This window comes from Sturnira hondurensis, unplaced genomic scaffold (assembly GCF_014824575.4).
Source record: "Sturnira hondurensis isolate 20B ecotype Veracruz unplaced genomic scaffold, ASM1482457v3 Scaffold0021354, whole genome shotgun sequence".
NCBI lineage: Eukaryota > Metazoa > Chordata > Mammalia > Chiroptera > Phyllostomidae > Sturnira > Sturnira hondurensis.
Genome location: NW_028093985.1, coordinates 3,513,681 through 3,526,347, shown reverse-complemented (window position 1 = coordinate 3,526,347; position 12,667 = coordinate 3,513,681). Strand labels below are relative to the sequence as shown.

At 40.4% G+C, this 12,667-nt stretch overlaps 1 protein-coding gene across 1 annotated transcript in view; it reads right to left on the bottom strand.

Moving 5' to 3' along the window:
• Positions 1 to 12,667, bottom strand: part of ANKDD1B (ankyrin repeat and death domain containing 1B) — a 50,547-nt gene that overhangs the window by 17,068 nt on the left and 20,812 nt on the right. Inside the window, 4 exon segments of the mRNA XM_037032398.1 lie at positions 8,873 to 8,892; positions 8,895 to 8,967; positions 9,635 to 9,638; positions 9,745 to 9,842. Of these exon segments, the coding sequence (XP_036888293.1) occupies positions 8,873 to 8,892; positions 8,895 to 8,967; positions 9,635 to 9,638; positions 9,745 to 9,842 (195 nt within the window).

The window sequence follows — 12,667 nt, the reverse complement described above, 5'->3', positions numbered from 1 at the left end:
CCCAGTTTCCTTCCCTTCACTGTTGGTTCCCTGTATATTTTCCTTTATTTCACTTTGTATAGCCTTCACTTTTTTATTTTGCAACTACATTCAATCATTTCTGTGAGCATCCTGATTACCAGTTTTTTGAACTCTGCGTCTGACATCTGAACTCTACATCCTCCAGCCACTGCCTTACTGCATGTCCTCTCTGCCCCAGCTGCCCACCTCCACTCCTCCTACCAGTCTGGATGAATGCTTGTTCTTTAACTCTTTGGTTGTCAGACTTCCATAGAGTTCGATTTTTCTGTCACTTCTGGGTTTTTTTGTTATTAAATTGGTTGTTGTCCTCCTTTTGGTTGTGCAAGGAAGTAAAGCATATCTACATACACCTCCCTCTTGGCTGGAAGTCAGAAATCAGAAGTCTTACATGGGCCTCACTAAGGTAAAATGAAGGCCTTTTTGGAGGCTTTCAGGAGACTCCATTTATTTGCCTTTTCGAGTTTACAGAAGCTACCCATACCCCCTGGCTCATAGCCCCTTCCTTCCAACTTCTAAGCTGGCATGGGTGCACTGAGTCCTTCTCAGGTTGCCCGCCTCTGACCTTGCCTGCCTCCCTCTGACACTTTAAAGGACCCTTGTAATTACATTAGGCTTGGCTGGGTAATCCAGGATAAGCTCATTTAAGGTCCGAGGATGAACAACATAAATTCCATCTGCAACCTAAATTCCCCTTTGCCATGTAACGTAACACACTCACAGGTTCCGAGGACCAGGCCATAGATATCCCTGTAGCCAGTCACCCCGTCCTAGCTCTTTCTCTCAAACCACAGAAACACTGGGATAGTAAATGAGCTGGTAAATGTGTATGGTAACTGTAATTATCACCTTAATCATTTCACAAGAAAATACTGATTGAACATTTATTATGTCCCAGGGTTTTGACCAGATTGACAAAACCTCTGGTATTACATTCCAGGGGCCTGAACAACAAATTGAGCTATAGATTTGTAGATTGGTAGTTCATTAAATCAGTAGATTTAGAATAAGTTTATTATATTATAGGTATTATTACATGAATAATGTCAACTGGTGATAAGTACTACAGTCACAAGTGAAAACAGAACCGGAAGACTACTTTCCTGCAAGTAATCAAGAGAGTCTCCTTGGATAGGGTGACATTTAGAGTGAGATCAGAATGGTAAGAAGGGCCCCCAGTAAGGGGATGTGAAGCAGAAACAAGTTTGTGAAGAACCCGATGCCAGGGACCCTGTAGCAGGCACATCTGTGGGATTCTGCAGCATTTTATCCATGAGGTACCACAGGCTCAGTGCACAGGGCCCACAGACTTTTTAGAGCCAAAGAAATATTTAAAATCTTAAAAAAAATGTTTCCAAGATACCAAAAGAAATTAAATAAATATTTAAGTGACATATTCATACTTCATTGATAGTTAAATATAATATTCATAAAATATACATTACATTTGTAAACAATTTGTAGGTTAAAGTTTTTCACTTTCCTGAAATTCAAAGTACAAACAAAGGCCTAAGAAATTAGTCAATCAGAAATTAGGAGGGTATATCATATCCAAGCAATGATGAAAGCACAAATAAAAAATCCTTTAAAAATTATTTTCAGCAAAAAAAAAATTGTTTAACTTGAAAAACGGGAAAATTTAAACAGGTTTAATAAGGTGAAGATAGGGTCTCCAGAAATATGAATTCTTACCATCTACAAATGTCTTCGCTGGACCTGGGCAGATAGTAGGCCCTGAAGAGAGTCTACTGCCCAGAAGCCTCAGCAGTCTCTCCACCCGACACTAATGGAGGAACTCTCTACCATCAGCTAAATCCATAAACTACCTCAATGACCTCCTCAGGAATGACTCAACCCTTTACCACCCCATTTGGTTGGGGGTGGGGACACAGAAGCGATCTCCTGGAGACCAAGACTAACCAATGTCAGCAGGTGGAGCACTTCCACAATCAAACACAGTAATCACCTACAGATGTGAAAGCAAAACGAGTCTGGTGTATCCCCTGAGTAATATGTGTGTCCAGGAGGCTGGCCTCTTGTTTCACACAGCCTCTTTCCCTGGGGTCCTCACTAGATTGGGCAGAGACAGGTGTTGTGGCCAATAGGAGCTGAGGCTGTAGTTCCAGAAAATATGCTAATGAACTCAGTGAGAAACCTCAAGATAACAAAAGAGCTGAAAAACAGACTCAGGACAATGTCCAGGCTGCCGACGTGAAGCCAAGACCATAAAGATACAGACAACATGGAGTCTGTAGTCTTAGACAGGTGAAGAGAAGAGAGCTTGTAAAAGATATTACAAAGCAAAACACCTCTGAGGGCCGAATAATTAAGTCCAGAAGGGTGGGACAGTACACATTCTGAATATTTCCCGGGCCCCATGAATTCTTGACTTCATGCTCACTTATTGCATAAGTAACCTTGCAACACCAGTGTGACTCACTTTACCCTATCTGTATTTTTCACACTCTCACAATCCTGTCCATGTATATATAAATTGTATATGATGAAAATATATGTATAAACACATACTATTTTTCCATTAGTGTTCTATCATGAATATTTTTCTATATTGTAATATATTTAGTATTTATCATTAATATTTTAATGGTACACAATTTTCCATGAAACAGGTGAAGCAAATTTTTATTCAGCCTTTCCCCTACCATTTGCTGCACATACAGGTTGTACCTAATTCTTGACTATTGGAGGAAACTAACATCTCTGTTAGTGCATGAAGGTTTTCCCCCTTTCATAGTATTCCCCTAAAATAATTTCTCAAAAGTGGGTGAAAGGAAAGTGACAAACTGCTTTTCAGGAGGATTAAACAAATGTATACTACTGCCAGCAGAATACAAGTATATAAAGCATTATTGGTTGGGACTTTATTCTTTAACACTTCTGAAGAAGAATTGTTTACACATTGTGCTGATAAGGAACGATCTCCAAGAGATATTGGCAATTAAAACAAAAACAAGGCCCTGGCTGGTGTGGCTCAATTGGTTGGGCGTCATCCCACAAATCGAAAGGTCACCGGTTCAAATCCTTGGTCAGGGCACATGCCTGGGTTGCAGGTTCGGTCTCTAGTGCATTTGAGATGTTTCTCTCTCACATCAATGTTTCTCTCCCTCTTTTTCTCCCTTTCTTCCCCTCTCTCTAAAAATAAAAAATAAAATCTTAAAAAAAAAAAAACAAGGTACAGAGCAACATATATGTCTACCACTGAGGTGGTGCCAGTGTGTATATGCACATGCGTTTAATCACATTTTCCTTGTAAGATTAAATCATCGGTTAATAATGTTAATTCTGAAGAGGTTAAATTGAGATGTGGAGGTGGAATAAGACACTTGCCATCATATACCCTTTGGTACTCTTCAAAACTTTTTGTATTGTCATTATAATACAAAACTAATTAGAAAAAAAACAGAAAAAGAACATAAAACCATCTGAAGACAAGGCCATAGCAGTGGTTAAAAGCTCAGGCACTCAGCTTGAATCTGTACTGCCAGTAATTAGTTGCATGACACTGGATGAGTTTCTCAACTTTTCTGAATTCAAGTTTTCTCATCTCAAAAAAAAAATGAAGGTAGGTGTCAAAGGATCTGAGCACCGAAGTTTTTAGAAAAAGCCGCCATTCTGTTTTCTCTAGGCCCTGGACTGAGTGCTGGGACTTTATTTTTTATGTATATATACATATTTTTTGCAATACCTACTGTGAATAAGCCAGGTATGCACTAGTTGCTAGGGGAAAAACAAAGCAGAAGAGTGTCTCCCTATTTGAGAAATAACAACTATCTGCTCCTTTTGCCCCATTTTCAATTATTCCTTCCCCAAATAAATAGGGAGGACAGCATTGCTTTTGAGGAGACATTAATTAGGGAATATCAGATATAAGTCATTGATTCTTATCCCAAACCAAACAAATTATAAACATGAATTCTACAAAAGCCCAAGCAGTGGATCGGCACAGGCCCGCGTTCCCCAGGGAGCGTCCTGAGTCCCCCTCACTGTGCGAGTGAAGGCCGTGTGCAGCACGTACTTTATCTGCAATGTTGATGTCACTTCCTGCTGCCAGCAGCACTTGGCTGCATTCTTCACGGCCTCCTGCAGCAGCTAGGAAGAATGGCGTTTCTCCATTCTAACAAAAGGAAATATGTTAAAATTAATTACCTCTTGGCATGGAATGAAATTACTTGAGAAACAATGTGCTTTCTCTATACCTTTTGTGTATAACTCTTAATAATGGATAGTGCTTATTAAGCATCTATGTGCCAGCATACACTGCCAAGGCTATATGCTTTGGCACAGTTCAATTGCATAATAGCCCCCTGAGGTCAGGATTAATATTACCCTCTTTTTACGGATATGGAAACTGAGCCTCAGCTGAAAAGTGGCAAAACTGGGATGCAAGTCCAGCTGTTTGGCTCCAAAACCTGCATTCTTAACCATTTGGTTATACAGCCTCCTTTCAGACTTCCCCTCCACCTTGTATCAATTCTTAACCTTCCCTCTGAACCTTCACCAATTTATCCAGCAAACATTTATTAGACACCTACTATCCAGACACCTCTTAGATACTACTGGGCACTGGGACTGGAAAGACAAATAGGACACAGACCCTACCCACCAGATGGTAACAGATTGTTAAGAAAGATAATCGCAGAAATAAGGAATTATGATGCAGTGAAACATACAAAAATAGAAGTACACTCGCACCAAGTATAGCTTTAACCTTTAAAACTGATTTAAAATGTTGTATATGTCACTAAAAAAAAGTAATATGCTGTCTTGGTAATTAAGTTTCCTGAAATTCCCGATCAACACTAGCAGGACAAAGCGAGTTTGGATTAGGCCAGAACATAGAGGGAAAAGAAGAAACTGGCCTCACACAGAACAGCTATTTGGATATTTTCCCCTCCTTGTGTGGATTCTTTCCTATAAATATTGGGAAGGAATGCAGAATTCCTCACTCCCCAAACATTTCCCCCATGGGATGCTAAGAAAAACATCCTTAACAATTGCATTAGCATACATTCACAAGGTTTCGCTTGTAGCTATTTAGATATAAACAGTCATGCTGACAGGGATGCAAGAGCCAGGGACCAATATTCCCATTCCGACAAGAGGGAAAAATTGTATCCCAGGCAGTTTTACCTGAGTGCCTGCGACAGCCATCTGTTACAATGGAATTTCTCTTCATAATCTACCTTCTCATTTTTCCAGGAAAAGAGATGCCAAAAAGCAAACCCCAGTGGAAAAATATTTGCAAAAATGTGAAGGAAAGAATTTACATCTTTAACATATTAAGAGCCTAATAAACGTTCATATCTGTGATCCAACAATCCTACCTCTAAGAATATACCAAAAAGAAACAGTGAGAAATTCACACTAAGGTATGTACAAAGAGGTTCATGATAGCATAAAACAAAGAAAAACTGAAATAAACTAACTAAATATGTAACAAACTAAATGAATTTAGGGCAACCACTACAATGTGTAAATGCATAGGAACTCAAAGGAAACTGGCAGAAAAACACATCAGATGTACACAGGACAATCCTTCCAGTGCAGGGAAAATATGAGAACTGCTATTTATATTTATGCTTATCTCAAAATTTTAAGATGCCTATTTATGGCCTATGTTTTATAACATATTTATTTAATCATAAATGTATATGTGATAGGAACATACACAAACTTTCTTTACTGGTACAAGTTGGCTACCAGCAAATATTTGGACACAGCTGTTCTAGCGCATATTCACATGGGTCACTCCAGCTGCCCTGTTCAGCTTCTATTGAGAAGCAGAGGCAGCCCGAACCTCTATGAATATTGTGGGCCTTAACCAAAAGGCTAGTAATATCAACAGACACTTCACTTTGTGCAAATGAATCTTCTCACAATCTTTAATTACACTTTGTTGGATGTTATGAGTTCTCTCCAATGTGCCCTAACTCGAAAATAGCTAAAAGGTGGATGAAACCCAAATGCACACATTCCAATGGTAAAGCATTAGAACAGGGCAAGCACGATGAAGACTTTAAATCCTGTGACTACAGGACTCGATCTCTGTATTGACTTGTGAATGCAAGTCACGCCTGTGATATACCCAGGGTGATTCATGTTCATTTTGAGTTTCTAAAACATTGGCCCTGACTTTCATTCAAAAAGACCAAGTTCCTGGGGTCTTCTTTAATTGAGTTAAATCAATTAAACCTGATCATCATGCCAGATGGTCAGAAAAGAGTGAACTCACACACACAAAACAAAACAAATGGAGGCTCTATTTTTGGCCAGGATCCTCAGCTAAAAGCCTGGCTTATATTCTCCTGGAAACTGGAAGAGAAAATAATGGAAGTGGTAACAGCATACGCCACTGACACCAACAATAACCACAGTCCCATTCATTGCACCCAGACAACACCATAATAACAGCAGATACCACTTGCTGCACACTTACCACATGTGTGACACAGCCTTTCCATTTAAAGCTCACACTGGCCTCATCAGACTATTTTACAGGTGAGGAGATTGAGGCTGAAAGGGCCTAGGTAACATGCCCAAGATCAGCCAGCTGGAAGAGTGATGGAGCCAGGACCAGCAGTCAAAGCCCTGCTTTTCACTTCAGTATGCCCAGGTCCAGCAAAGCATCAGCTCAGGCTGATGGGCTTCCCTGGCCCAAAGGGAATACTCTTGTCCCAGGTATCACACATGCTCACTTGCATAGCCTTCAGTTTCCATTATGTTACCCACAGTTGCTGTTTTTATGACCACACACCACCGGTTCTAAGTCACATGTTCTTTCATATGTTAACCTATCTGAGATCAGGACCCATCTCACAAACTCTGTTGACCAGGCAGCGGGTGTGACACAGCTGTCATTGCTCATTATGTGCAGAATGGCTGTCCCTGGCTTAGAAGACAATGTCAGAAACAATAGTGGGGCACCCTTTGATGACACAGAGGACAATATTTTGTTTGGAAAAGCAAGGACCTCATGACTCTGAGTAAGAAAGGGATTTAGAAGAATAAGACTCAATATGTGAAGTACAGGAATACTTAATTTATTTGTTCCTTTACATATGCATAATAAAAAATATAAAAGTCTAAAAAAAACTCTTTCAATAAGTACAATGTATTCTAAGAGACAAGAAAGGGTTTTTTGTGTCCTAGTTTAATTGGCAGGATTATTTTTTTAGTATTATATAAAATAATGATGTGCCTTAAAATCAATGGTGTCTTAAATTACATGATTAATATACAATATTCCTTATAGTATCTCTCAGGAGAGGTGCCAAGTTTAGAATTTATCAGAACATTAAAGTCCAAGAAGACTCCACTCATCTGAGTTTCCAGAGAACCAACCCAAAACTCATTGACCCAAAGGTTAAAAAGTGACGGACTATCCAGAGTGAATGACCCGAATCTACCTCCATAGGCATAGCCTCCCCACTGAACCTCAGACCCAGTTTTTACCTCCTATTCTCCACTGAACCACAGAGCCAGTTTATCTCTCCCCACCTCTCTCCACCTGAATATCCCCCACTGCCCCGCCCCAGGCACTTCAAAGTGAACCCATCTAAACCCTTACTATAGCCCTTGCTCACCTGCTCCTCCCCTGTGCTCCACAGTTAGGGATGGGTACCCCACCACCCCAACAGTCCAAGCCAGAAAGCTGGAGGTCAGAAAGCCCTCCCTCTCCCTAATCTCTGGTCCTAATTCCCGTGGCCCCTGCTTCCACTTATCACCTCATCCTGTTTGCAGCCCACGCGTGGCTCAATGCGAGCCTTTCCAGAGCTCTTTCCACAGCTCTTGCTTTAGCCATCTGCACAGTCACCTGAATGGGAACCCCCACCCCGCAACCTCTCCAGGCACTGTGACAGTGAGTTACCTGCCTGCGCCCAAGATGGATCCCATCCTTCTTTGCTGCTTCAAACCCTTCTGCTGCCAACAGGTCAAAGCCAACCCCCAGCCTGGTAGGTGTAGCCTTTCCTCACCTCTCTGCCTTGGCCCTCTCTGCTCCCACCTTTCCTGGCCCACTTGTCCTTTCTTTGTTCCCCACTGAACTTGTAATCCCCAGGACACACCATGCTCTTTCATGCCTCCATTTCTTTATATGGGCTCTTCTTCCTTTGTCTGAAATACTCTGTGCTTGCTTGCATTCCCCTCAAACCTCCTCCTACCAATGTCTATCTAAATGGACCTAGATAAGGAGGTCATTATATTACCTCCTCATGAAGCCTGGGTGATTTCTGAAACACAGTTTCCTCAGTGTCTCCACAGTAAACTGTATAGATATCTATTATATAATTCAGCCCAATATATTATTTTATCACACCCTTCCTGCCCTATAGGTTTCTAGAATAAGTATATATACTCTACCTAGCATAGCATACATAGTAAATATTTTTTGATGAATGAGTGAATAAATAAATGGATTAACAAATGAATTGCTATAGGTTACTTAAAAGAAGTAAGTAGGAATCAGCCCTGGCTGGTGTAGCTCAGTGAATTGAGCGCGGGCATGCGACTCAGGCGATAACGGTTCGATTCTCAGTCAGGGCACATGCCTGGGTTGCAGGCCAGTTCCCTGCAGGCCAACTCCCAGCAGGGGACGCATGAAAGGCAACCATACATTGATGTTTCTCTCCCTCTCTCCTTCCCTTCCCCTCTAAAGATAAATAAATAAAATCTTTAAAAAAAAAAGAAACAAGTAGGAATCTTTCAACATCACATTTCACACCCTGTGACATGAACATCTTTGTTTCCTTCTCATTCCTTTCTCAAAAGTTACCCCTGCCACCCTTCCTTCCGCTTCTGAGCCCCATGCCCAACTGTGACAAGCACCTCCACATACCTCATTGGTCTCATTCACCCTTCCCAGTCGGGGAGCAACAACCGCACCACAGAGCTGTGACCACGCTTCACTGCACGGCGCAGGGCTGTGTTCCCCTCCTGCAGCACAGACACACTCAGGCAGAGTCCGCTGCGCAAAGAACACGCCCTTTCTCTGGTCAGGCTGCAATGGGGCTTCTGGGAGGTTTCGTTTGGTTAAAGCTGTGATCCAGGCTGTGGGCCACATTATCCACAGTTTCAAGTGAAATTTATAATATTTTAAAGTTTTAAATGAAAATACATTGCTGTTGGAACTAATAGAAAAACACTCTCCATACTTTTTGTTAAATCTTTGCTGCTAATTTGATAGTAAAAAGTAGAAAAATAAAAGTAATTCCATATAAGTTCTATGAAGGTAAACTGAAAAAAAATTTAGCAATGTACCCCAAAACATTTTAAAAAGTACAGAACTCTCTGACCTACAATTTCACACCCAGGAATTTGTCTTAAGAAAATAATCGATGATGTGACGTAGATACAGATGCCCATTTGGGGTTTCCCTCCACAGTCAGGCGGGGCTGAGCCTCCAACAGACCTCAGGGGAAGAAAGGAGAGGAGTGCGGTGAGAGGACTGCAGTGAGAAAGGAAACCCAGGTAGTCTATTAATTTCCAAATCATTTATGGGTCAAAAATTGACAATCTGGGCAATCCACTGCAAAAGTGGGTTCATTTGACAATCTGGATATTCCATGATTTTCTCTGATGGTAGTAACAACTAAAGAACTCCACTGGTGACCAAAATGTCATCACCAAAATATATACTGTCATTCCCCTTCCTCTTATTCTTTAAAGAAATAAAAGTCAAAAAATAAATAAATAAAAGTCCAACTCAACTTGTCCTTTTCTGAAGTATGCAGCTCAAGGAAGATAAGTTTTTCTATCATTTGGACATGGCCCCTTTCAGGGGCCAAAAATAATAGTGTCCTTCCCTTCTGAAAATCAATCATAAGCCTCCAGTGTATATTACACACTTATTGAACAAGCAAGACACCTGACAAGGTAGGCAGTGTTTTGAGGATGATGAGGAAGCCAAGATGGTGTTTCTGGTCATAGCATTCTGGGCCCTTCCTGGGGAGAGTGGTAACAATTTCTCTAACCCTATGCCAGATCCAGTTCTGAGCTATTCCTCCAAACTTTGGGAGTTCCCCATCAGCCCACAATCACTGGGGGAAACACTGCTCAGAAAATGGCCCTCTCCAGCAGCTGGGAAGGTGTCATCTCACAGCCAGACAAGTTTCCCTTTCAAATGCAACCATTTTACCAATTTCCTGTGTTTATTGAATAGTTCTTTCACTCAAGTATTTTATTACATGCCCGACCTGCCTCAGACACCTGCATATCACACATTAAGCCTTGCCTTTTTGACAAAAATGTCTGAAGCAGAAATTTCCCAGGGCTCAATATTTACATGGCCATTCAAACACGACCTTTTAACCACCGCTCCTTTATCAGGCCTTGCTTGCTTACTCATATGTTTATCTCCACCATTCACGAAGAATCAAGAGAAAAACTCTTGAGAATGGCCTATGTGAAATGGAATCAAGAAATTAGGCATTATGAGAACACAGCTTAAGAGGGATGTTCAGGTGTGATTTGGGGGGAAGGAAAGTTCAGTGCAGAATTTTCTGATTATCATAATTTCTCCAATTTTCCACATTGCAAATGGAGATTGCATTTGTAACAGCCAAACTGTCATCAACAAAAGTAAAAGATGCATAGAAACTTAAATTTTCTAACTCAACATATTTAAAAGGAGAAGAAGGAAGTTGGGGCAGCAGAATGGAGGCAGAAATATTTTTTTCAGCTAAAGAAAACTCAAATCGGCTTGGTGTGTTTTTAGCTAAAAGCTTAGCAAGATGTGTGAGATGTGAAAAACAAGACACAAGCCTCTGTATAAGAAGGTCCCTGAGTTTGAGATTTGTCATCTGATCTCCTGCTAAGGTGGGTAATGAAAAGACTGTGGTCACTGTTAACTCGAGATACAGCTCATGATTTCCCAGAAACCAGAAGAAAAAGGAAAGAAAAATGCTGAAATAATAAATGGCAAAAAAAAATGTCTATGGGGATCAGCTCCATATTTATGCATACACAGAGGCTAGAGAAACAACTGGCACCAAAAAGTTCCACTAAATCTTCATTCTTGAGCCAGACAGGCTGCCAGTGAGGCCTATATTCCCAGCCCTTCAATGTGCTGTCAGTGGCCAGGCCTCTCCTGCCCCATGAAGTGGTCACATAACCCATGCACGTTACAGTGATTGGTCCTGGGTTGGGCATATGATACCAGCAAGGCCAAAAAGAGTTGTTCCTGAGATTTCTATATGAGCATTAGATGATGAGAAGTCTTCTTTCTTATGAATTAAAATCCATAAAAAGCTCCATAAGAATATAAACTTGAGGCTGCTAGCAGCCATCTTTCCCAGCTTGTGGCCTATCAATAATGCCAACACAGAGATAGCCAAGAGATGGGGGGGCGGGGGGGAAGAGCTAGATCCAGCCATGCCTGAAGCTAGCAAGATATACCCTCGAACTCTTTAGTTAGGAGTTAAAAAATATCTTTATTGCTTAATCTAGATTAAGCTGATTTTTTCACTCATAACAGAAAGCATTCTAACTCATATATATTTAATAATTTGGGGGAAAATACTACTAGAAGTATCAGAGAGTCTGTTCAACTTTAAAATGGCCTTATTGTTTTACCCTTGCTCTGCAGTCTAGCATTTCTGTATATCCAAACAAAATGATATCCACCCAAAAGAAATTCTCATCTGGCAGGAAATGGGAAGTTATCACAACTGAAGCATCTTTCCTTGCCAAAAAACAGTTGTTACTTTAAACTTTGGATGCCCTTTTAAAAAGTTATCATCAAAACAACAACAAAAAATTAAAGCCAAATTATACAAAGTAATCTATATTTTATAAACATACAAAATAGCATAAAGTAATATATATCTTTTTTTTAAAGTTAAGATTACTATGGAGTAATCTTATGGAGTTTCCTCAAAAAATTAAAAATGGAACTGCCATTTGGCCCAGCGATCCCACTCCTGGGAATTTATTCTAAGAATCCCAAAACACCAATCAGAAAGAACCTATGCACTTCTATGTTTATACCAGTGCTATTTACAACAGCCAAGATCTGAAGCAGCCCAAGTGCCCATCAGTAGATTCATGGATAAAAAAGCCGTGGTACATTTATATAATAGAATACTACATGGGTGGAAAAAAGAAACTCTTACCCTTTGCAACAATATGGATGTACCTAGAGATTATTATGCTAAGCAAAATAAGCCAGTTAGAGAAAACAAATACCAGGTGATCTCATTCACATGTGGAATCTAATAAATAAAATAAACTGACGAACAAAACAGGGCCAGAGGCATAGATGCATGGGACAGACTGACAGATCTCAGAGGGGAGGACTGTAAGAGAGTAGCCAAAGAACATGTATGCATATATGCATAGCCCATGGACACAGGCAACAATGTGGTGAAGGCTGGGGATGGGGGGCAAAGGTGGAGAAAATGGGGGACATCTATAATAGTATTAAGACTGACTGAATGAATGAATAAATAAATAAATAAAATTAAACATTTAATTGGCTTTATTCAACAATTCATGAATCGGGCCGCACCTCCTCTAGTAAATAGAAAGCTGCTCCCAATATCTTAAGAACATATCAAAAATAACATAAAGAAAGATAAGTAACTGTAAAATGAGATACAGATCTTTTCTCCCACCCTAGAACATGAGGAAAATA